The following is a 27,609-nucleotide window of genomic DNA, read 5'->3' as shown; positions in this document are numbered from 1 at the left end:
TGGAACAAGACTTGGATGCCCAGGGAATGCAACAATGTATTATAATACAAGCTGCCAGTTCTCGTGTAATAATGGCTATATAGGGTCTGGTTCTCAAGTAAGGAGATGTCAACAAAATGGAAATTGGAGTGGACAAGATTTCACTTGCCAAAGTAAGATATTAGCACTTTCCGATACCTTAAATAGCGTTTAGAAATTCATAAAAATAAGGTGGCGAAACATACACTGTAAACAGATTTTTCGATTCGAGTGCAATTAGAACGTTCTTGTAGAGGTTTTCTGAAATAGAGACAAGTAAGCAACACCAGCATGCGTTTACGGGCTTAGCAGAAAACGGTTTGTCGAGCAGTTGCTATGGTCTCTTATAACCATGACCCCTACGTTTAATCTGGCTATGATCTACCAATATCTGTCACACTTCGGGATGTCTTGTGTACAAGGACAGAAACCTTTTTTTCTATACAGAAAACTGTTGTTTTAGTTTTTGCACATACCGAGGGCCGGAAGTGGGTGGACGCCCCCCCCCCCCCTTCCCCTTTGAGGTATTTTTTTGCAAGTGTGAAACGGTGATGCGATGATAAAGCTTTCAGTAGCCTTTCATTTATCTCTCGTGGAAATTTTGATATGACAACTGAGTGTCCCTGATTTTTGACGTTGCCATTGCAACCTGTTGTTTTAATTATTGCCTTAAAATACCGTATTTATTCGATTAAGCGCCCTGGGCGCTTATTAAATTTTTGGACCTTGAGCGTGGGCGCTTATTCGAGGCTGGGCGCTTATTAAATTTTCATCATATTTTTGCAAGTAGTACGTCTTTTTGCAAGAAAACAATGTATAATAATTAAACGTGAAGGTGTACCAAAGCTGAATTTGAAATGTTCATTGAAACTTTCAGTAAAAAAATAAAAATTCCCGGTCTTCGGGATAGTCTCTTAGTAGTATTTAGTCAATTTTAATCTCAACTTCAACAATAATCAAAATTCCTCTTGTGCCCTCATTTTAGGAGGGTGGGTATGGGCGCTTATTCGAGGCTGAGCGCATATTAACTTTTCCTACCATCAGGGTGGGCGCTTATTCGAGGTGGGCGCTAATTCGAGGTGGGCGCTTATTCAAGGCTGGGCTCTTATTAACTTTTCCTACCTACAGGGTGGGCGCTTATTCGAGGTTGGGCGCTTAATCGAATAAATACGGTCATAATTCTTTAAATTATTTTTCCCACCAGTTATCAATTGTACATCGCTGACTGTAAATCAAAGCAGTCCACTGCGCATGAGCAGCTGTGATAATCATTATGGTTCAATATGTAACTTTTCTTGTGCGATTGGTCATCGTTTGAATGGCTCGTCAGCAGTCGTGTGCCTTGCCCCTGGTAACCAACATCCTGGAGTTTGGAACGATACAACTCCCACATGTGAAGGTAAACTGGGAACTTTTAAGTCTCGACAGTGCAATTAAAAGGAAAACGGCTTTAAATAATAACTTTGTAAAAGGCTATTTAGTTTTAGTAATAATTATAGTTTTATGCAGATTGTGACGTATGCATTTCCCAGCTTCACTTTGGGCGGTATTTGCGGTCATACGGGATATTCTGCATGTGTTCTTACATGGAATCGACGTAAGCGTGTTCGATTCTCTTTCGCCCGATGTCTTCAACAAGCGAACACCATTTCCCCCTACCTCCGCTCCCTGTTTTCGGTTATCAGTGGTATGGCGGTTTTCCCCTAGCCTTTTCACCTTTGCTTGGTGGTACTTTGTACATGTTTTTGTAATGTGATCTTTCGGTCACTGTTATGTAAATAAACGGCCACACCTGCGGCCGAAAAGATCCCAAAAGGAGAAGTTTTGTTTGGCCCCAGCAAACGGAGCTCAGCCAAAGCAACACATACTAGTACTTTAAATAAGTAGTGTTTAATTAAGAAGGAGCAAGTATGCATATATATCTCTTCAGTGAGCTTTCAGCTTTTATTTACTGTTTTTGCAACTGCGGCGTCTAATGTTACTTCTTTGTTTTTGTTTTGATCACGTGACAGTGATCACGTGTCCTGCGTTATTTGCACCATCCAATGGAACAAGACTTGGATGCTCAGGGAATGCAGCAATGAATTATGATACAACCTGTCAGTTCTCGTGTAATAATGGCTATATAGGGTCTGGTTCTCAAGTAAGAAGATGTCAGCATAGTGGAACTTGGAGTGGACAAGATTTCACTTGCCAAAGTACGATATTTAACACTTAGTTTAACACTGCAATGCCTTATATAGCATGTTAAAATTCTTTCAATTAAGGTGGTAGAACTCCAACAGATTTTTCAATTCGAGTGCAATCAAAACTAAAACCTTTTCCCTAACGGAGGCAACTAGACAACCCCAGCATATGTTGACGGGCTTGTGAAAGAAAAGTTTTTTTAAGCCGTTTTTATTGCCGTTTAAAGTTTGTCACAAACAAATTTATGTGCAACTTAGCTATGATTTACTTCGATATATGTCAAACGCCGTGGTGTTCGGCGAGCAGGACCCGCGGAGGTATGTACTCCCATATATGGGCTATATAGGTATGTGCCGCGGGATAGGGAATGGTTTTTGAGGTTCTCGGTCCTTTAATAGGATATAATTTTTGCTCCTTTTGGCAATGTGTTCTAAGATAAACTCTAAGCTAAACGACTGAACTATCTGTTCAAGTATTAGTAAATTTGTGTGATGCCGTGCCCCGCTAGCCGTTATTTGGGTCGCCACGGAGCGGTGCTCCCTCTTTTTAATAGGGTTTCATTTTTCGCTTTTGGCTTTAAAAAGGGTATCAGTTTTGCTTTCTTTATCTTTAAATAGGGTTAGGGTTTAAGAACCTTCGCGACACACCCCAATCCAAAATTTATGGGAGTGCCCCCATTACCGAACTGTTCTTTTAATTATTTCTTTTTTTATGAAATTTTCATTTATTGAAGTATTTTTTACCAACAGTTATCAATTGTACATCGCTGACAGTAAATCCAAGTGGTGTACTGCGCATGAGCAGCTGTGATAATCATTATGGAGCAGAATGCAACTTTTCTTGTGCGATTGGTCATCGTTTGAATGGCTCGTCAACAGTCACGTGTGTTGCCCCTGGTGACCAACACCCGGGAATGTGGAACAAAGCAATTCCAACATGTGAAGGTAAAAGTTTGGAAGTCAAAGTATAGATATTGTTACTACAGAAAACGGCTTTTAACGACAACAAAGATATGATTGTGTTCTGTTTCTGTCTCTACATATGGATCCATGGGGGCCGTCGGTAATATGACGGAGAACCTTTCCTTCAAAATGTACTTATTTTAAGAAGTATTAAAATACCTTATTATGTTATGAGGTATTGTGAATTTGAGTCACCTAACTTAAAAAAAGGATGTTGGTGTTACCAAATAAATAAAGGAGCTACACGGATATGAGAGGATGACATAATTAAATAACCTGTTTACGTTGGGATTTTTTATGTCTTCACCTAATGCAATTTAGTTTCACTTGTATTTCCGTTGCCTTACAATACGAAGAGGGCTAAATGCATTTGTAGTTTCAAAAGGATTTAACTACATTATGTTTTGTATTTACTGCTCTTTGTTTTCTTGTTGTTGTTCTTGTTTTGTTAATTACTATAATCTCAGCAACCATTCCACTTTTATTACGCCTCAAACAGCATCATTAACGACAATGGAGGAATCTGTCCTTTTGGAAGTTAAAGACATGGACGTTAAAAAGGTAGTTTCTTTAGTCATAAGTGTTCTCTAATTATTATTGCCGAAATATGAAGTTAACAATAGAAAATAAAAAATAAAAGCACGAACCAAAGCAAGAAGGCTTTTCTGTTTTTTAAAATAAATATGGAATGGGATATTGTGATGGACTTTTCAGTTATTTGTTTATTTTTTTGTGTGTGTGTTCGATTAGTGGAACAAACAAACGGAGGATGACTTTAAAATTGAAGTTGCCAGGCTGGCTACAGTTTACTGTGATGCTGAGGGAACGCGATGTCAATTAATTCCAGCAAGGTAAACAACAACAGAAACAAAAGCAAAAAAAGCTGAAAGAAATACGTAAACACCAAACACTAGAATGGCCTCAAAAGAACTTAATACAAACGTATCACTGAGATAGACATTACTCTGGGTCTTTTATTGCAGGCAAATAGGCTTCTCGATCTTCCCAGTATAGAGAACGACGTCCAAGATTTGAGACTGATGACGCAACAAAAAAGATGAGCACAGTGTCATGTCTCTGATTCTGGCTGGGGTGGGTGGGGTGGGAAGGGGGTGCTTTGATTGGCTTTTGATGCGTAATTGGTCGTCACTTCCTACCGACGGCTTAGTCTATGCCGTATTCTTTGCCATCACTTGCATAATTTATTTGCTTATTTGCTTTTCGAACTATTTCTTTTCAAATTGTAAAAAAAAGAAACATAGACTTTATACAGCAAGGTTTGAGCGGTTTGTCTCAGTCTTGAAGCTCTTAAAAAACATAAACCTCATAATCTGATCATTGTTAGTTTTGTGATGGACCAATTATGCATGTGATTAGAGCTTGTGTCATTGAAGCTTAGGTATTAGTGTCAGGTTCTTGCTGAACTCTGAAAGAACTTATTAATTAATTAATTTAATTATTTATTTATTTATTTATTTATTCATTGTTTTTCGTACCTTTTACAGTTCTCGTGGAAAGCGGTCTTCCAACAACCTGATATTTTCAAAGGATAGAGTTCACATCCTCCCGGGTTATCCAAAGCAGCTCTCAGAAGATCCTCTCATAGCACAGTTGGCTTTTTACTTACAATTTCCCCAAGCGGTCTCGGATGATATTGTTCTTAAAGATGTTCTTATTGCCATCATGGAGAGCAATGTGTCGAGTATTGCAGTGTCGATAAATGGCACCATCTTGAGCGTTCGGCCTTTGTTCTCCAAAACCCAAACTACAGAAGAAAGTGACGAGGAATCCAAACCAACGACTGCCATTATTATTGGTGTTTGTGTGGGTGTTTTGCTGCTGGTCATCATCATCGTTGCCGTTGTGTTGGCTTGCAAGAGAAGTAACAGGTGAGAAAAACAGAACGCAAACGAGTTTTATCAAGTTAGTAGTATAGGAGTTGGGGGTACGAGATCATAAAAATTTTTATGATCTCATACATCCCCAACTCCTATACTACTCACAGCACTGGATCCAAAAATGGATTCAAATATTGGAACCAAATCTCGGATCCAAAACCGAAATTCAAACCCTAGAAAACAAGCCTTAAAAACCAAACCTTGCTAAACCCTTTAATCAAAATATCAAAATATCTTATACTCTTTTTCAAACTTTTTTATACGGTGCCTTTAATCATAGATCTGATATTGTTTCTCTTAAATTAGGTAAGTCGCCTGCCTTTAATCCGTACTGGTATGGATTAAATCCTTCAATGTGTATCCATATAGCTTTATTGATTTTATTTCTGATTGAAGGTGTTCTTAGACTCTGCTCGACCGTAGTATTTATGTAATACAAGATCTTTTTGGGACCATTTGTGTAAGTTAATAAATTTCCTTTTATGCTTTCTAGTTTGTAGCCCTTCATACTGGCTTCTTTTGTTATTTTATTTATGAATACTTTTTTGTTGTAACTGTCTATATAACCAGTGGATCAGGCTTATAATGCTGTAAATTAGGCAAAGCGTCGATGAGGATGAATGTTTTTATTTTTGCGTACTTTTTCATATTCAAAAACTTCATATCCCAACCAGCTCCGTAATACACCATTGTGTGATTTTTGTCGGTTTTTTTATTTGTTTTTTTGGTTTTATTGGTTTTATTTGTTTTTAATAAGTGAGTGAAATGCTGATGATTTAGAAGTATGACTTGTTCGACTTCAGCACGACGTAATTTTGATACTTGAAATGTTTTTTTGACTTTTAAGATTTCTTTTTTTAGTTCTTTGACGGTGAATTTTTTTATGTGGTTAGCTAGTTGATTTACTGTTTCCATATATAATTGAATTATATTAAAGTTTTTTTTATTTTATAATGCCCGTATGCATAACTTGTTATACCATCATCAAGTAAATATCGTTTATCATCAAAGCAACTCAGTGATATTTTATTAATCTCATAGCTTCCAAGTTCATGGTTATGACTCCTAATGGATTTCATTGTGTGGTGCATCTGTTTATTGTTAATGAGCGTATCTTTATAGTTTTTATGTGTGATGGTTTGTTTTATGACATTCTTTTTGATTCCTTTTGCTGTTTTCTCACCTTTCTGGTTGTCTTTCATATAGCTATACATTTTGGATCGCAGGCCGATGAATTCGCAAATAGGAATATATGATGCCTCATCTTTAAATTTACCTATTACTTTTTTATTTGTCTTATCGAAATACGGGGAGCTTTCAGGATAATCACTGTTATCAAATTTCTCTTTATCATTCCAAAAGTCCTTATACACATCCTTAGCTTCAATCTCATAGGTAAGGCTGTCTGTGTCTGTGAATAGTAACTTGGCTTTGTCTCCATATTTCTTTTTAATGTAGTTATAATGGAAATCATACATTAAAGTCTTGCTTAAATCTAATATGCACATTCCAATATATGCCGGTCTATTTAAAGTAAGCGTTTCTTTTATCTTATGCACTGCTACGAGGTCTTTATTAAATATCTTACTGCTTACATAGGTTGGTTTGGAGGTCATCTTAACCAGTTTCTTCTCATCAGTCACCAGTCTGACATCTACCCGCTTACGAAGGTTTTCCATGGTTTTACCAAAAACTGAGTTGTTCATTAGTTTGAAAAAGTCTTTTTCAAAAGCGTTTTTAGCATTTTTGCGTTTATCAGTATTAAAATCAATGTATTGCTTTAACCATGGGGATTGATTAAATTCTAACACTCGATGGACTTTGGTTAATTTTAAACCGAGATCAGTATATAATTGGAGGTTCCTATAATGTAGTACATATTTTTCTTTGTTGTTTAAAGTTGGTATCAGCTTATGTACTAAACCGGTGGAAATATTGTATTTATCAGCAATGGTTTTGCAATACTCAGACAACATATCCTTTGACACTTTCACCTTTTCCGGAGCACAAGGGTAATCATTATGAAGATCATTTAATTCCTTCATATACTCTAAGTCTACTTCTAAAATCAGTCCCTTTTTACTATCGTCTCTATACTTGGCTAAGTCTATATTATTGATCTGTTTTTGACTCATCCATTTGAATCTGCCAGTAGGAAGATACTGACTCATAGCCCATCCATAAAGATTATTTGCGTCTAAATACATGATATATTTTGAGGGCGCCTTCTCATCATATTCTTTCATGTATTTATTGTTTGCTTTACCGTGTCGATTGGCTATATAACTGATGCCTCCTCTCATACCCTTTTCAATGAATTGATACATGTCAATGTCAGTCATCAACTCTAATTTGATATTGGTCATTTTCAACATAGCATCCCATGATAAACCCGAACTACTAAAATATTGAGTAGTATCAAGTCTATAGTATTTAATACATGTTTCTCTAAAGTTTTCAAATACATCTGCTAATAATAGGACATCTGATTTGAGATATAAATCATGATACTCACCCATTGTCTTTAATTCAAATGTATTCCAAACATTTTGTGCATGCTTATAATCCTCATCTGATATGTGTTTATTATTCAGAATGCTATAAAAGTCTTCTTTCGACGGTAGTTTTTCATTGAATTTATCAAAGCTGTCCATATAATCATACGGATAAATCCCCTTTTGAGCCATCATATTGAGCTTTTCACCTTTGAATTCATTGGAGGTATATTTTAAAGATTCTTTAGGAAGATTATTTACTAACTGCTCAAGGCTAGAGCTCATGAACTGAAAGCTATCAATAAAGGTCAGATGGTTACCTAACATAAAAGCCATGTATTTCTCCATGTTATTTGGAATGGCATTGATATTCATCTCTTTGATCTCTCCTTTTTTATTTTTGTACGTATTGTTCTTAACAATAGCTCCAATCTCTTGCATTATAAAATGACTATCATAACCCCTTAGATTATGGAATATAACAGGTATTTTTATCTTATCCGATTCTATTCTCAGTTTAAGATTGCATTCTTGGTGTGCTGAGCCTCTGTATTTACCAGTGATATGGCAATGGTCTCTGACTCGTATATCATCATCAGTATATGCTTTATCACAGATATGACATACTTTTGCTTGTTGAAATGTATCTTCATCATCTTTAGTCATTTTCAATGGTTTGTTAAAATGTTTTTTCATTACTTGTTTACAATACTTAACTTCATCCAACATCTTTTCCATGAATTTATAAACAGCTTTTTTACCTCTGTATATCTGCAAAGGCCTGCTATATTGGTCATCATAGCAACAAACAACCTTATAAGCATAACTACAGTCTTGATGCTTCTGATAGGCTTCAGTATATGATTTATCATTATTGGGCTTACAACTTGAGATCTTTTCTGTTATAGCCTCAAAATCTGCATAAATAACGAATGGCACTCGCTGTTGTTTATGAAAGTTGTTGAATTTCAGTATATTGTTATCCTTGTCAGGCATCTTAATAGCTTGTACTCCATTTACTTGTATACAGTTTTCCTTATGATCATTCAATACTCTTTCAGAGCTAAAGCACTGGAGACAATGCATACAAAAATGTTTCCTTTCTTTATGCTTTGTTTGATTATACATAAATTTGTTGAAATCCTTTATAAGAACGTAATGCTTGTTTTCATTTTCAGTTATCAATAATAAATTCATCTCTTTGTTATATTTTTCTTTTGAAATAAATATGGGATATGGCTTTTTGTCTTCATAACCGAATACATTGATATTGATTTCATTCTGTTTCTCGATTTTGTTAAACTGCTTTATATTCACGGGAAAATTAATTCCATCGTAATTTAACTTTTCAACATATGCCTTATCAGATTTTTTAATCCTTTGAGGGTATTTATCTTGCGGATTTAAGCATCTGATATGACACCAACGAAAGCACTCATTATCCTCATTTTTCATGTTAATCAATCCTTTCGAACTGTTTCTTAGTTCATGTGGTAGCTGAATATAGGAGGAGCCTTTCATCGGTTCGTATTTTACAAAGTTGATATAGTGACCATCAACTGATTCAATAGTCCAAGAACTACCCTCGCTAATCCATTGAGTGACAAAATTTAATATCTGTTGCTTAGATAATTGTAATGCCCCAACAATCTCCATATTATTGATGATTGTTTGTGCTTTACTGTTAAAATATGCTGTTCTATATATGATATCATCACCAGACATCTTTGAAAATGTGATCTTGAGGGTTTCAACGAATTTAATACCTTTCATAGATACAAGCGTTTTTATTATGTGATTTTCTACAGCTTTTCTTGTGTTTTGAAGCTGTAATAACGGGTCTTTATTATTTTTTATACCAATTTCAAAAGACTTTGTGTAGCCTTTCATAGCTTTAGCAACTTCCTCTATCTTTGTCCTTGGTAATGGTAGTGGGGCTGTTTTTATAGTCCGTGGCATGGGTTTAGGAGGTGGCTGAATGATATTTTCCTCATAATCTTTAATCATTTGTTTGACGTTTCTTCGTAGGGTTGCTTTTGGAGGTCGGGGTTTGTAAATATTAGGTTGGTTTGCTTTTAGTGATAATATCATTTTTATAAGATCGGTTTTCGATAGCTTAGCTAGATCTGATTCGTTCATATTATTAGATGAGATATTTTTATTTTCCATTTTTTTAATTTATAGTATAACCAATTCTTTAAGTGTCTTATAGTAAAATCATTTTTTTTGATTTCAGATTTTTAAATAACTAGATATATTTGTATATTTAGTCATTGTAAAAGTGCATGATGTGTTGATTATATGTATCATTCTTCATCGATTATTTCAAAACTATCATCATCTCGTAGACCGGCTAATATACTATTTGTGGTGTGTTTTTTTGTCTTTATATGCATCCATTTTGATGCTAGATTGCTATCGTAATCGCAAACGTCGCATCTCCACTGTTTATTAAGCATGTATTTGGTTTTTGAATTTCGAATAGCTTTTATCCGATCATCGTCATTATCGTATTTGCATTTCCCAGCCATTTTCTCTTTATTTTATATTATAAAATATTTCTTTATATCAGTTTATAGTAATTCTTATTTTTAAATAACCAGATATAATTATATATTTGGTTACCGATAGTACAAGTAACAATAACAGCTATTAATATGCTGTGCAATCAGCCTCTCAAAGGCCTTCCTCAATATAAGATACATAATTATTCTTTATATCAATAATAGTTCTAAATTCAGTCTATTTTCATCAAAACAACTGCGATATGATTATTATTCTGAAATATGAAAATCAAGTATGGTATCCCACAGGTAGTGACATGATTAATATTTAAAATGCTTTTTGAAAACCTTTGAGAAGATTCTAACAATTAAAAAAAGAGATGGGGATTTCCCTCAGTTTTTTATAGTGCGTTTAGATATAAACAGATAATTATTTTCTTTAATATATATATAGAATGACTGATATAACATTAAATATCAAACACCTTTTAGAATCTGATCAAAGCTCGAATGATATAGCCTTCATTAATAAAATGTATTGTATTCAGAGCATCCTTAAAACAAATATTTGTATTATTAAAATGCTATCTTCAGACATATCAAATGAAGACAAAAATCATGTACGTTTAAAGTGTATACCTGAAGACCAGAAACGACGACGGGGAAGGCCTCGTAAGGATCAACATTAAATACATAATTATTCAGTTTACGGTTTTAGCCATAAGTTATAAATGATTAATGAGTACAATGTTTTTAATGACGTGATTTCTATTGACCAATCATATTTCAACAAATTTTACTCAAAAAGTTTACTCAAAAGTTTACATAAAAGTTTACACAAAAGTTTACTCAAAAGTTTACTCAAAAAGTTTATTCTGAAATTTACTGCCAAACACAGCTGTGCCGTGAAGTTATGTGTGTTATATATATAATGGTTTGTAATTCTGAAATCCACGATGAATTAAAAAATTTAAAAGAACCTATATGCCCTTTCTGTGATCAACTATTGATAAAAGGTATCAAGGATGCTGAGCAATGCTGTAGTAAGCAGGATATAGAAAATATAGATGGTATGGATGTCTGTCTAAATTGCGGTTTGGTTCATAGTTATGATTATGTCAGTGAGTATATTGATTTTTATGAAAATATGCATAGAATACGGCGAGAATCGGTATATCATCGTAAATATCACATCGAGGCTGTTTTAAACGATTTATGTATTAAAAATGGAGTTCAATTGTCTCATAATCAGCGCGATAAGATTTACAAAGTGTTTCATGAGATCGGTACTATTCTTCCATCTATAAATAAACTCCGAAGACGAATGATAAGCACGAAATATATTATAAGACAGCTGTTTAAAATGCTTGGTATCCCGTACAATTTCATCTGTGTTACTGAATCAAAAAAAACACTAGCGTTTAATGATCGGTATTGGGGTGAGATTTTATTGTTGAAATTTGATGAGATTATGAAGATTATTCTGAAGTGAATTTTTTATAATATTTTTTAACATATTCATCTACAGTGGGGCATTGATCAATTACTATGTCGTCAAGCACTTTTAGATCGGTCAGAAAAGCATTTTCGTCTGATGGTAAGCCTCTCAAGAAGCATTTTATCTGTATACAAACTTTCTCATAACTTGTGTATGCAAATTTGCATTTATTCACTTTGTCAGATATGTTACTCTTTGTTATATAAGCATGAATCAAAACACCCGATCCTGTTAAACAACCTATAACAATAGGATTAAGAGTGATACTACCAACAACAGTACCTATGACAGTCAAGCCAATGGAGGACATCTGCAGAGACAGATAAACACGTTTCAATTTCTTATACTTCCATTTATAACATGTCTGTAATCGGTGGTAATTATTATACAGGTCCTTCAATTCCTTCACTCTATCTTCTGATAATTTGTTGGATATGTGATTAAAATTCATCATATATCTTCTTATATGTTATATGATTATACAATGTTTCGTTCATTCGATTTTCTATTTTTTATTCTGTTATATAATTTCCTGATATTTTGGATCAATCGTTCAATACTTTTTAGTATCTCATTTATTAAATCTACAGCTTTCATATATATATATTGTTTATACAATTAAGCAATTTATTCAAAGAAAATTCCTTTCGCTTTGTCTATAAACTGGGCTTTGTGATACTCTTTACTATTTACTGATATTGCTGTTTTACTAAAACCGATTCTTTGTATATAGTAACCTGAAGAAATTTGAAGGCTAGATGCATTCAGCGTATACCCCGAGAAAATTTTATCGAGACTAATGCCGTTGTTACAAATACCTATTCTAAATTGATTACCTATTTTAGTATACCAGAGATTCAAATAAACACCTATGTAAACATCTCTAATTTGCTCATAAGATACATCTAAATCATAATCGAGTGATAACTGATTAGACTCTAATTTCACCCATGGAAAATCAAAACTACTACCATTGTCGAAGTTTATTTTAATTCTTTTATTATCACCGGCTTTATAGTCATATTTAAATGCCATATATATAGTCCATTCATCGGATTCAGTGACATTTTCATTTAAATTAATTTCAAAACCACTCATAAAGCCGTTTTTTGGATCAAAATCTTCTAACAATTTTGTGGGATTAAAGACAAGACCATTATTTAATCCCTGAATTACCGCTCCGTTTGCATCTGACATGATGAATTCAGATGGATCCGTTAGATCATAAAAATACTCGAAAATTTTATGGTAATAGCTGATGTTTCTTTTCTTATCCATTTTTAATTCAAGATCAGACTTCAAATTGTCCCGAAAATTTTTTAACTGTTCAAAATTAACAGCTTGGTCATTAGTAGTAGCTGGTTTAATACCATAAATAGCCTTTGTTTTCATATCAATCGATGCATTGAAAGCTATTCTATCATTTTCAACATAATATAGCTGATCGTATATCCTAGGATCAACGTTACTCTGATAACCTTTTATTCCATAAATCACGATATATGTTTGTAATTTTGGGACATATGCGTTCCCTGATTTCATCTTTAAAACGATATCAACATAGAGATAATTATTAGGATGTTGTTGATATTTATTAATTTGTGCTATTGTTCGACTATATCCATCATAAACTCGCGTAGTTAATTTGTCGATGTTGTCGATTGATGAAACAATATCGATATCTAGACTATCATGATCTATTTCAGCTGGAAAAAATAGCTCGAAAACCATTGTGTATCGATTGATTGGTAAACTATATACATTGATACCTAATCTGCTTGAGTAGTAGCCTTTATTGCTGTCAAGTACCAGCTTACTGTCTACAACTTTCGTATTAATTTTGTGATATGGAGTCGGATGATCAATTAAACTACCAAGCTTGATATCATTTTCTTCGCTTAGTTGATTGATACTATCGGTCATTATATGGGCAAACGTGTTTTCTTGACCAACGGAAGTTATATGACTTTCACCAACATGATCAAGCATGTATTTTTTGTTTACAGCGTCTGTATCATTGGTTGGGCTTTTTAGATTTGTTATTTTATGAGAGTTCATATCGAGATTAGCTTGCATCGAATTACTGCCATCAATATCAAGCTTGCTTTGAATTTTTTGAGTCAAAACGCGTCCTACGACCTTCTTTAAAAAAGTGTTATCGACGTAAAATTTGTCTGCCTTGCTTTGAATGGAATTGGCTAAAACTCCTCCTGTCTTCTTTGTTAAATAAGTAGTATTGACGTACGATCTGTCTGCTTTAGTAGCAAGTTTGGTATCAATTTCAGTCCTTACTTTGTTATCCTCAGCACTAACATAGCCTACGTTTGGTACAGATCGATCGTTATATAAACTTGGATAATACACTTCGGTATTTTGCAATGAAAGTCCAACGCAATCAAAATGGGTTTCATCACTGTTTTTTTTCATTAAAAATTGGTTGACATATCTCTTGTTAACAGCACTACTCAAGTCTTTTGCATATGTATCGAGATCAGCATCAAATGCTACGTCATTTGGTGTCTTTAACCCAAATATTTTCTTTTTGTCCATATTATAATCACCTGAATCTGTTAGTTTGAAACCAACACCGTCTTTACCATCTTTTCCATTTCTTCCAACAACTGTTTCTTTATTTTGCAATAAACCGTTAGAATAACTCATTATAGATATTATTTAGATTATAATGGTTCGTTGAAATTTTTTGTTATGAATTTACGTGGTTTATCAATATATAAAAAGCTAAATGGGTCTGCAGTTGCTTTGAGATAGTCGTTTTTACTGATTCCAAGTTCTCTGCAAATCATTCCTTGTTCATTATTAGATGGGAATTCGAAAATACAGTGATGAGTACAATTTAATCTAATAGTTTTATCGGTATTGTAATAGCTTTGAGATAAATAAATGCAACTGCAATTTTTATTTCTTGAATTTGTAAAATAGTTGCGTATTTCGCTATCATTTTTTGATCCCGTATTGAGATAATCGTCAAAGATGACTAGTTTTTGGCCTTCATCTGATATTTTATCAAGCGGTATTATTTTATCATTACTTGCTTCAATAACAGAATAACAAGCCTCTTGATTAATGGGTTCAAAGGTATTGAAAAGATGTTGATATTTCGATTGCTGAAGATTTTTCCCATAAAGATATATTTTATCATAAAACAAAAGCCGGTATATCATATCAAGTAAAAGGTTGGTTTTACCCCCACCCGAGGGAGAGGAAATCAACATTCTGAAACATTGATTTGGCATGAAATCGTATAGTTGTCTAAAGTTTGAGGCCATATCGTCTTTAGTGTCATAATTCAGTATTCTCATTATATTATATGGGTATATTATTTTCAGTTCAACATGGTGTTCAACACGGTGTACATCAAGGTGTTAAACGCTATGTTAAATGTTGATTTTTATATTCAATTTTCATTTTTTATGTAACGTAATAATATAAAATAAAATGAGTTTACTTAGATGGAAAGAGCTTGCAAAGAGTAAATCTGATTTGGGCGATAAAATCAATTATGTTAAAAATGCAATCACACAAAATAATATCGGTCAGCAGACAAGCCAAGAGTCATTAGCGAAGGTATTCAAACCAGTTACAAGTAAATTAGATGAGGTAATAGAAAGTAATTTGCAGAAACCAAAATTACCAAAAAAGCGTGTCAAAAATGGGCATAAAGGTAAACAAGAAGGTCCAGATTACTATCCTGAAGTTGATCCTTTTGAGGATATGGACGTAGATAATTTATTTGATGAGCCTGTAATGCCACAAAATGAAAAACAGATTGTACCGAAACCACCAACATATGAAGAATCTTTAAAAGATCTTTTAGAAGGAAATAAGGAGATTTATGTTGATCCCCAATATTATCCTGAATATGTAGATGAATTACCTCCTGAATACGATGAGGATGAAATTGATTATGCTTTAGATGCTGATGATGAAGTAAGTGAAATACTAGAAGACGTTGGTATCGACGATTATGATGTAGTGCAAATGAAATTAGATCAGCCTGAAATGACACCAAAGAAAACCATGAACTATCTTAATAAGATTTTAGAGAAAGCCAAATATAAACGGAGACAATTGAAAGGTTTCAAGGCGAATGTTACTAAAGAATATAATAGTGGAACTATATCTGAAGCGGAAAGACAGATTAAAAATAAGAGAATAGACAATGCAAGAGTTGCATTAAATGACTACATAAAACATTACGAAAGTAAAGCCAAAACGATAAAAGGTTCTGGTATTCTAAAAAAACAGAAAGGTGGAAATGTTATATTTTTTAACGATGTAAAACAGCTTCTCAAAAAATTGGAATTGATCATCGGTTCAATAAACGCAGGAAACACATCAGTTAAAATGCGAAATATGGGAGTCGCTATATTAGGCACATTATTGAAAATGTCGACAATCAATAGACCGCAATATAATAAATTGTATAATCAGTACTTTAAAGTCTAATTTATGTAACTGTATTATATATATGGATCGTGAGTTAGTATTATCATCATATAGTGTTAAAAATCAAGGGAATAACACTCCTCAAAATTTTACAACTAAATTCAACAGGCCAATAACATTGGATAGCAATTACCAATATATGATAGGCCTCAATCGTATTATTAACATGTCATTTACATGGTTTAATGTAAATCCCTCATATGGTAATCAGCTGATTAAATATAGTTCTGATAATGGGAATAAATTTGAAGACATAACTTTCCCTGAAGGTGTTTGGAATTATTCTGAATTTGATGAATATATTAAAGAGATTACCAAGACGGGAGATGATGATAACCCTATATATCCCATCTCTATTGATTTTGATTCAACAACATTCCGAGTCACAATCACTTTATCTCAAAATTATCAACTTGATTTGACGCATAGCAATTTCAACGACCTTATAGGGTTTGATAAAAAGGTATTAAAGGATGCGGTTAATATTGGTCCAAGAGTCCCAAATCTAAGCCAAGATACCGATATATTAAATGTACATTGCGATCTAGTCAATACTTCTTTAGTCGATGGCGAAGAGTCGGATATCATTTATACTTTTTCGACCAGCGTACTACAGCCGAGTTATTCGTTTACAATCGAGCCTCGTAGAGTCACATTTAATCCGGTTAATAAGCAACAGATAAGTAGCATTCGAATATACATCACAGATGGGAAGAGACGGTTAATTAACCTGAATGGAGCGGATACGTCTTTTTCATTAATTTTGAAAAGGATAGAATAATATAACATAATAGTATATAATGAAACCATATGAATTCAAGAGGTTTTACCATCCAAAATTTGGTAAATTTGTATATAAGCACAAAGGATCAGGGATTATCGTTGATAACATTTTCAAACCGATGAAGAGTGTTATGTCGTCTGTTGTTAAAAAAATTGTCAAGCCCTTAGGTAAGAAGGCGATAAAATCAGGTATTTCTCATGCAGGTGATAAACTGGGTAAAAGGGCATCAGAAAAAGCCGGAGACCTTATAATGGAAAGGCTTAGGAATATGAGGAAGGGGAATGCTGGGCAAAAGGCACTATCCCCAATCTTACAGAAAGTAAATGCCTCACCTGTCAGGCACCAACAGAAAAATGAAAGTACTGATATGATCATTAATAGATTAATATCAGGATCAGGTGTAAAAAGAAGGCGTTGAGTAAAATGAATAAAATGATTAAAAAAATTGGTACATAATTGCAAAATTATGTAACATAATAATATATGTCTTTTAGAACAAGCGAATACTTACAGAGATATGAGTTGGTTCGATTTCAACTCGATGATGTAATTCGAGTCCCAGCTAACGGTCAGCACCAACTTAAAAACGGCTATAAGTTCACGATTAACGATAGAAGTTCATTCTACGATTGGTATAATGCGTATTTCGAGGTGCAATTTCAGGTGCAAATGTTAGCTGATGGAGCAACCACGGGGGCGAATCGTATCACAGTTATTAATGGAGCACATTCATTGATTGCCCACATGATGATTAAATCAGCAGGAAAAATCGTTTATGATACCGATAATCTCCATAAAGTTACTTTCGTTAAGAATCTCCTCGAATATAGTGACGATTTTAGTCGTTCAGTAGCAAAAAATAGTCTTTGGTATCTAGATACCGACCATAGGATAGCAAATGCTAATCAGAATGCAGGGTTTGAGGCTAGGCGACTTTTGACGACAGGTCTCAATGATGTCAATGTTGTTATACCTCTAAATCGTTACAGTTTCTTTGAAGAGCTGGAAGGTCGAATGTTACTCCCAATGCAACTCCAATTCAATATACAGTTACAGAATGACGCCGAATTACTTAAAAAGGCCGATGATGTAGCTGATGGACGAGTGGTCCTTAATAGATTCCTTCTATGGGTCCCAAAATTGACTCCAAAGGACAGCCTATATGATAAGTTTGTTAGTTCCTTCTTGGTAAAGAACACTTGGACGTATATGCGCGAAATGTATGAGGTTTCCGCATCAACGAATAGCAGTGGATTCTTCCAGATCTCATCCAGTATTGATAATGTTAAGGCTATCTTTGTATATCTACAACGAGCTAAATCAAACAATGCAGATGAAAATCCCTATGAATTTGATACCTACAATATCAATCTTGACCGTGGGAATGGTAGTTATTTGACAACATGCCGATTGGAATACGGCAACGGAGTGTTTTATCCTGAGACCGAATATGATAGTGAGTCCAAAGTTAGGATCTTCAATGATTTGATGTCTTATGGTATGAGAAAGAATGATTACAACAGCGGTACACAACTCAACTTGGCAAATTACAACTCTCTCTATCCTATTATCTTTTTTGATTTATCATATCAAGCAGAGCGAGTAACTAGAGACCCAAAGCAGTTGATCTTCAGATATAAACTAAACGCTAATAGTGCGGAAGATAGTCCTTTCAACGTCCATGCCATCGTTCTTTATGATGAGACAATCGTTATTGACAAGGTGGGTAATGAGCTGGTTATTGTATAAATCAATCAATTGAATATTATGTATAAACCATTTTATTTTGTATACGTTTTATAAACAAGAAATTATATAACATATAATATATATACAAGTAATGACAACTTATCACTCTCATAAAGTGAATCTGTCAGAAGGACAGCGAAGGAATCTTTTGACTGCTTATAGAAATAAAAGTGAGATCACTATTCGCTTAAGCAATTCAGATATGACTGGCAATGATAGTTTAATGTTAACTAAACGACAAATCAATAAATTGAATAAGGCTAAGAAGTTAGGTGTTGGATCTGATTTAAACATCTCGAAGACACAAATTCGAAAGGTCATTAGGGTCGGTCATGGGGCACCGCGAATTGGTTTTCCAATGATTGGAATTAGTGCTCCGAAAACGAAAACAAGATCAAGAAGGTCAACAATTAACAAATCAACAACTGATAACACTTCAAAGAAGGATGGGGGAAATATTAGACTACCAAGTAAGAAAGATGTATTAGCTTACACACCGCCACCATTCATTGGTTCTTGGGATGAATATGATAAATTTCTTAGAACAGGTGGATTGGTGCTTCCAAAAAAAAGATCTTAAAACCGAAAAGAAAGTAAGAAAGCCAACATTCCATAAGAATATACCAATGAGTAATTTTGATTTAATAAACTGGTGTTTATATTTGAATATACCGATAAAAAATGTACTAATGAGAGACGAGACTGTGCCACATAATCACAAATTAGGAATATTCATTTACAATCTCCAACCGTCATATCTGAGTGGTAGTCATTGGGTTGCAACTTATGTAAAAGATAAGGTAATCAATTATTTTGATAGTTTTGGTATGCCTCCATTTCAAAAAATAGTCGATCACGCAAAAAAGAAGAATTTAACATTGCTACATCAAAACAATCAGATACAGAATATAAATACAACCACATGCGGATACTTCTGTTTATACTTTTTGAATGAGATGAACCATGGGAATACGTATTCTAATTTGTTGGAAGTGTTTGACATATATGACACAATGAAGAATGAGAAATTCATTCAACATTATTTCAGAAATATATAACTTATATATATAATGGTTAAATCGTATTGCGTAAAGCAGAAAAAACAGACAGAATGCGTACCAGAAAGTGAAAAATATGTTCAAACCAAAAATGGGCGACTTATGATGAGATGCATTTGCTCTGAATGTAAAAGCGTTAAAACCCGTTTTGTAAGCAATAAAAAAAAGACACAAGGTCGGGGAGTTGGTCAAACCATCAACAAAAAGATCGGCGATAAGATTCCGGGGTTTCAACAAGCTCAAGACGTAGCATCTTTCATCATGGGCGCTACCGGAGGTGATAAAAAATTGTTTGATAAATACTGGAGTGGTGAAATTGCTAAAGGGGCTTTTAACAATAAAAATGGATTATTTTCAAAAAAGTTCTGGACATCCCCAAGTGAGCATCAAGATCCGTCATGCTCTGCTACTATTTGGGATAAGAAATCTAAAAAATGGCGAAACACATACTGCGATTAAATATCTAATGTATATATATATGTGTAAGTCATACTGTGTTTCATGTAAAAAGAATACTGAGTCTATGAATTCTAAAAAAGTCAAAGCAAAGAATGGCCGTCTTATGGAAAAATCAAATTGTTATATTTGCGGTAAAAAGAAGAGTAAATTCATAAAAAGTCATAGTGGTGGAGCTCTTGCAAGACGAAAAGGCCCTTCTACTGTTGATAAAATAGCCTATGTAGCATCTAATTTCATAACTCCATCACCTAGCTTTGCTTCAATGGCAAGACTTTTAGCAGGGCAAGCTCTCAAAGGTGTAAAAGACAATGTTGATTACTATAAAAAGGGTAAGGGTCTTGATATTCAAAAACACTTATCAAAACTTGGAGAACTACACATGAGAACACCTACAGGCAAAAAGTATAATTATTGTGGACCTGGTACTAAATTAGAAGAAAGATTAGCTTCTAACGATCCTAAATATAAAAATCCAATAAACAATCTTGATAGCATATGTCAACAGCATGATATTGACTACAGTAATTCAAAATCACTAGCTGATAAACATAAGGCAGATGATCTTATGCTTAAGAGAATATCAAAAATACCATTTAAAGACCGTCCGTGGGGAACAACAGGGGTACAAGCTTTAATCGCTAGTAAAAGAAAAATCGGATTGGGTATAAAAAAAAAGAAGCCAAAAAACGGAAAACGGCGTTGAGTAAAAATGATTGGTCTCAACAATTAGCCGATGAGTTACATAAACCAATCAGACGAAAATTTAAAACTAGAAGAGTAATATCAAATGGAATTGACGACATATGGTCTGCTGATTTAGTTTTTATGGATAAACTTTCAAAATGGAATAAAGGTTATAAATATCTATTGACTATAATTGACGTATTCAGTAAATTCGCTTGGGCTATACAATTGAAAGATAAAAAAGGTGCATCAATAACTAGCGCTTTCAACAATATTATCATTAATGACAAGCGTAAACCTGAATATCTCTGGGTTGATAAGGGATCTGAATTTTATAACAAAACATTCAAGGAATGGCTAAAGCAGAATGATATCAAGATGTATTCCACTTTTAATGAAGGTAAAGCTGTTGTTATTGAGAGATTTAATAGAACTTTGAAAAATAAAATGTACAAACAGTTTACTATTCAAGGTAACACACAGTATCTTGAAATGCTACCCATACTGGTAAAAGAATACAATAATACAAAACACAGTTCAATAAAGATGACACCAACAGAAGCTTCAAAGGAAAAGAATCAAGGAATTGTATATCTTAACCTATACGGTGATATGGAGCCATTATCAGCAAAACCCAAATTTAAGGTTGGTGATAAGGTCCGAATATCTAAATATAAACGAAAGGTGTTCGACAAAGGCTATACTCCTAATTGGTCAGAAGAGATATTCATCGTTGATAAGATCCAATACACTAATCCAATAACTTATAAATTAAAAGATTTGAATAATGAAGAAATACAAGGTAGCTTTTACGAGTCCGAACTATTGAAAGCAAAACAAGAAGTATTTCGTATTGATAAAGTAATTCGGCGGAACTATAAGAAGAAACAAGCTTTAGTGAAGTGGAAAGGTTATAGTGATGAATTTAATAGTTGGATACCAATCAAGGATTTACAACATATTTAAACGCACTACAGTTGTTCAAGCTATGATAGCTGGTAAAAGAAATAGCTAATGAATTTAACAACTGGATTTCTATGAAGGATTTAATATATAAATATAAATACAAATATATTTATATATAAATCAAAATATAAAAACAAGAATTTAGTTGGCAGTAATATCACATATTTGTTCACCTAACACTAATAAAATTTCAGACCAGTATCTTTGATTAAATTCTTGTGTTTTTTGTTGTTTACTAACTTTAATATAATCACTTGGTATATTTAGATGTTGAAATATCCTCTTTAACAAATAACGAACACTTATAAGTCTTTGTCTTTCTTTTTTCATATTTCTGTCTTTTGTTATAAATTTATTTATAAAACTACGATTTACAAAAATTAATTGATAGATTTTATTTATTTTTTCCCTTTGATTATCACTAATCAAAATTTTATTCTCAGTGCTTAATTTATCAATTATTTTATTGATATGGTAAAGGTTATTATTCATTTTTTTTATATATGTTTTATTCATTTCACGTTCTAATTCATTCCATATTTCAACGCTCATACGATTTGTTGTCATCAGATCCCACATTTCAGTATAATTAATTTTATATAACATAACTTTTCTATATAATAATAAAACATTATAATTTTATATAACTTTTAATAGTGCGTTTTAATCAGCATTTTTATTAGACCTATTTTTATTTTTATGATAAGCAAATGAGATTAGAAACACGGGTATCGAAATTATTACCATTTACATGCCATATAACATCATCCGCATTTATCAAACCGTTAAAACACTCGTAAACTACAAAGAGACCTTATTCAATAAAACACAGATGCATCATACTATGAAAACCATCAGAAGTCAAGGCCATCAACTTGGAAGCTATGAGATTAATAAAATATCACTGAGCTGTTTTGATGATAAACGGTATATACTTGATGGCTTAACAAGTTATGCTTACGGGCATTATAATATAAAGCAATAATTTTCATTATGATTTCAAGGCTTGTTTAAACGCACTGTATCCAAAATTTTGAAAAAGAGTATAAGAGATTTTTTTTATTTTGAACCAAGGGTTGAGTTAGGGTTGGTTTTTCAGGCTTGGTTTTACAGGCTTTGTTTTCTAGGGTTTGGCTCTGAGATTTGGTTCAGTTTTGATTTCCATTTTTGATTTCCATTTTTGTATCCATTTTTGATTCTATTTTTGATTTCATTTTTGATTCCATGTTTGATTCTATTTTTTGATTCTATTTTTGATTCTATTTTTTGAATCCAGTGCTGTGCAGTAGTATAGGAGTTGGGATGTAAGAGATTATAAAAATTTTTATGATCTCGTACCCCCAACTCCTATACTACTCAAGTTAGTTAAATAAAATGAAATTAAACCGTTATTAAACAATTCTCTTTTAGTGCTCCCCTGTTAAGCAGTCGCGCATCTAATTCTCGGAAATCAATAGACTATTTTCGTATTCTCGGGTTTTGACTCGAACTAGCAAGCAATGGGGGCTAATGCGGGGAGCAGGAGGGCATTTTGCGTGCGCATGCGTCGATATGGACTATTGCGCACGACAGAGAAGTTCTGCTATCGATTGTTTACATAATTTCCCCAAGTTATGGCCTAATTTCTAGCTCAAAATGAAACGTGTTTTAAGTTTTACTTGCTGTAGACAATACTAAGAGTCCTTGCTTTATCTTCTGACAACAACAAGCAAGGTTTGGTGTCGGCGTGCTGTTTATCTGATCGACTTTGGCTATGTGTATTAAACATTGCACGTGGACAAAATGGCGACCGAATGTCGAGAACCTAAATATCTTGCCCATGTTTTTAATAGCCGGAAGATCTAAACGGACAAAGCGCTACGGCTACTTAGTACTTAAGTATAAAACAGCAGTTTTAACTATACGATGTTATAATCAAGTATCCCGGGTTTGAGCGAGTGGTCATGATTTTGTTCAGATTTGTCATAAAACTACAAGTTAGTCGTTCTCACAATGCAAAAATCTCAAAATCTAGCCTTTTTAGCTTTCTTTAACGTACGTTCTCGCTGGTTTATCCTAACAGAGAAACTATCGTTTGTGATTATTTCCTTAAACGTGAGCATTGGTCAAAATAACTTCACATTTCGATGATACCACAATTATTCTGCTGAACAAGAATGTTATGGTAATTCTTTGCTGGTAGACTATTTGTTTACATTTTACTATGTTAATTAGTACATTTTTGGCTCCTTTATCAAAATCTAGCCTTCATCACCAGTCAAAAAATAGCATGAAAAGAACAAGCGATATATATATATATTTCAGAAACGTTCTAATAACTGCTGTATAAAATGTCTTAAGAAATAATTTTTAACTATAAACAATGTTATTTTCAATTTTTCATTCAACGTTTATTTCTTTAAGTTTGATGTTCATTCTGTTATAACGGCTGTTTTACTTCTGTGTCGCCTAAATGTGTTTTAAAGAACTGTAGTTCTTGTTCCAGGAAACCCTGTTTGCCAGTCGAGGGCAAGTTGGCTTTGCTTTGGAGTCATCAGTGAGCTGCATTATCATGTGCAGAACACCCAAACATGTCGTTCCCCTCAGGGAAAACCCTTTTCTTTGGTGGCCGTCCCTTTAGGCAAAAAATCTCCCGACAAGCTATAATATTGCTCGCAGTCTGCCTGTATTACAGCAATTGATTTGATGTGAAGTTTTGATCCTAATATATCACACTCCAGCACACGGATAAATGTTTTCCTCTTTTTACGGCCTGTTTGATTTTTGTCGGTGAAGGCTTTTCTACCTGTCCCACATATTTTCCCATTATTTGCAACAACGATCCCGAAGCAGGCCAGAAATTCTGCTTTATAAGAGCCTTGCCACACACAAAACACTTTTTTTTAGCGAAATTTACGTCTATATTAAATTATGTGACGATAAACAGTACAAAAAACAAAGTTTGAATCTTCCGCGCCATTTTTATTCCCAAGATCACGCGGTCTTTGTACAGCGGTTGCACGCATGCGCACGCAGAATGCCCTCCTGCTAATGCGGGGGAATATCATTAAAAAGCGTGTCGTGTCATTTCCATTTGAAAAGATTACCCACATTAGCCTCCATTACAAGCTAGTTCCAGTGCAATACCGAGAATACGAAAAGGGTCTATTCTCATATTCATCGTAAGTAGGACATCCTTTTAAGGGTCACTGTTTATACTTTGCTTTTACTTTATGGTATTTATCAAAGCATTTCGTTAAAAGCCCATCGCTCTATTAATTGACGAATTCAATTTTACTACCAAAGCATGGAGCACAGGAAAAACCCAGAATACTCTCAGCTGGAAAGCTAATGGCTAAACCAAAAAACTAACCACTTATATCTTAAACTAATTAACTGTTTCAAAATAAACAAACTGCAATAACTAAACATGGAGTTGTTTACTCGAAAAAAAATCATCCAGGGCAAGTAAATCTAACTCTTGCAAACGTGCCTTGCTAGATAAGGATGAGCGTAGTCAAGATTATTGACAGATTATTAATGTTTTTTTTTTCTGTTCAACATTCACTGACGAAGCTCAAAGAAGTCGGCCGACCTGAATAGTTACAACAACACTGCTTACGTTGGCAATGCTGATTACCACATCACATCTGAAGGACAAGTCACTGAAATGAAGAATATTGAATTTTATTCTTTGTGAATTTAAGTCGGCATATATACCTTGCAATTAGCACTGGAAATCCCACGACCTCGATAACAATTCTTGATTAACAGATACGAGTGATTTGATAAATTTTAAGCGCTTTAAATTGAAGTGAAGAATCGGTTTGAATTGCTGAAATTTGGGCTCATATTCCTCGGTGTAAGAAACTGTGAAATCCAGCAGTGTTGTAAACAAAGAACGAACAATACAGGAAAGAACCTGGAAACAATGTAGAGCACAAAGAAACATTTCACAGGTTCTTACACCGAGATAAAGAAATTTGGAAATATCAAGAGTTTTGAGAAATCGTGGGTTTCTGCTGCACAAGTATGTATTATGTTTGTTTTAGCATAAGAGTAGAGTTCAATTTAGATAAGACCATGTCATACAAACCGACCAATTCTTGGCTTGCAACCACGTAACAACGAGGTCATGTTTACTGGCAAAACAATTAAACAATTTTTCGCGGAATTTGCATGATGAAAGAGTTTTACCTCTTTCATCATGCAAATTCCGCGAAAATTTGCTCCCAGCAAAAGGAAACATTTTGCTCTTGCACACCAGCATGGCCGCCGTGACGTCAGCTGCATCCCAGCAATATGCAGTCTTGCAACATGCAACACGACTAAAGTTGCATCGTCAGTTACCAAAAAATGATTGCTCGTGTGGTACCTCATTATTGAAACCTGCATTGCAACAGAATATTGCCATGAAAATTTTAAGAAGATAATTATTATCCTTGACTTCTCGCAACTGTTGTGGTGAGACAAGTTACTGCGTGTGACATGTCAAGCACAACTTGCAACGTAATTTCTAGCAGGCTCGTTGCAAACCAAAATTGCAATGTTTTTCAGATGTCATTGCCGTGTTGCCAGTTGCAAGAAAACTGCCTCGTGTAACATGGTTTTAACTTTTTAGATTATTTTCATATTTTATATAAAAAGCCTTTATATAATTTAGGTTATTGTAGATAACACCAGAAAAGGGGTAGGGTGGTGGGTTACTTGACACGTTGGGATAAGGAGGTGCTGCTGAGTTGTTTAAGTTTAAGACTAGTGCTGTCCCAAAGATGCTCGAAATTTCAAAAACGTTTCTCGAATTTTCTTCAAAAGTTGCTCAAAAATTACTCGAAAATAAAAAAAAGTGGCTCAAAAGTTTCTCCATAAAATCCAAAGCGTTGCTTTTTTATAAGAAAGTTCTCCAAATATATTATGTTAATTTCCCTTTGAAGGGAAGATTTCTAAGTAGTTCACGATATTTAGCTGCAACAAAAAAATATCTAAATAGCATTTTAAGGCCAAAATTTGTTGAATTTTAAAAAAAATTCTTTCACTATAAAAAAGTAATCGTGAAGATACCGATGACGTCATATTTGCTAACGAGTTTTTAATGCTGGATGATCCGAAAGTTGAAGCATCCTTTGAACTTTCTTGGAAATCTTCGGCAAATGTCGTTAATCTTGGAAAATTCGACAAATGCTCGGAAAAGTTCGTATGACCTTCGAACAACACTCGGACAATCTTCCGAAATATTCGGTTTAGAAATTGCAAAAAGTTGCTTGAAAGGAAAAAAGTTTCCCGCAAGGATGAAAAGTTACCCAAAAGTTGCCGAGCATCTTTGAGACAGCCCTATTTAAGACACAGAAACATGACTTTCTGAAACTATTTAGGACAAAATTTGACCATTGCAAGTACAAATGTCCCCACTGGCATGATAATCTTGTTTGGTGTTGATGCCAACATAAGTATTCAAATCAGCACCAATTTCAAGACAAGTTCATACTCTACACGCGGCACCCCCTCCCCCCCCCCCCCCCACACCTCCAACACCAACACCACCGGGGGATGGTGCCTCTGTTATTGGCTGGAACAGTAATATTTCGTTTTAAAAATAAAAGCAATGTAACTAACTAGGCTAAATGGAGTAAAATATGACTTAAGGTGAGCTCAGAGCTACTGGTCATAGCTTTGTGGGAAGCAGTTTATTATTGAAACCCATATCATGCATTTTTTCTCTGATGTCTGCATCAGACGGGTAATTAGCAATTTGTCATCCAAGTCGAGATAAGTTTATTGTTGTTGTTGTTTTTATGATATTGAGCAGGAATGTGATAATTACCACAAAACTCACTTACTTGTAAAATAAATCTATTATAGAATTGTTGTCGTATTTCCCCGCATTTACTCCACAATTAACTG

General features: G+C 33.9%; 1 protein-coding gene across 1 annotated transcript; it reads left to right on the top strand.

Moving 5' to 3' along the window:
• Positions 1-26,530, top strand: LOC144629059 (P-selectin-like). The gene is made up of 8 exons (XM_078487228.1): positions 1-152; positions 1,223-1,417; positions 2,031-2,216; positions 2,955-3,149; positions 3,667-3,728; positions 3,918-4,018; positions 4,673-5,056; positions 25,285-26,530. Exons 1-8 carry the CDS (start codon positions 35-37, stop codon positions 25,406-25,408), a joined length of 1,365 nt encoding a protein of 454 aa, XP_078343354.1. The 5' UTR covers positions 1-34; the 3' UTR covers positions 25,409-26,530.
• Positions 26,531-27,609: the final 1,079 nt, after the last annotated feature.

This window comes from Oculina patagonica, chromosome 10 (genome assembly GCF_052425735.1).
Source record: "Oculina patagonica isolate OP01 chromosome 10, crgOcupat, whole genome shotgun sequence".
NCBI classification, from domain to species: Eukaryota; Metazoa; Cnidaria; class Anthozoa; order Scleractinia; family Oculinidae; genus Oculina; species Oculina patagonica.
The sequence above is the reverse complement of the archived record's forward strand: the minus strand, read 5'-3'. Positions and strand labels throughout refer to the sequence as shown.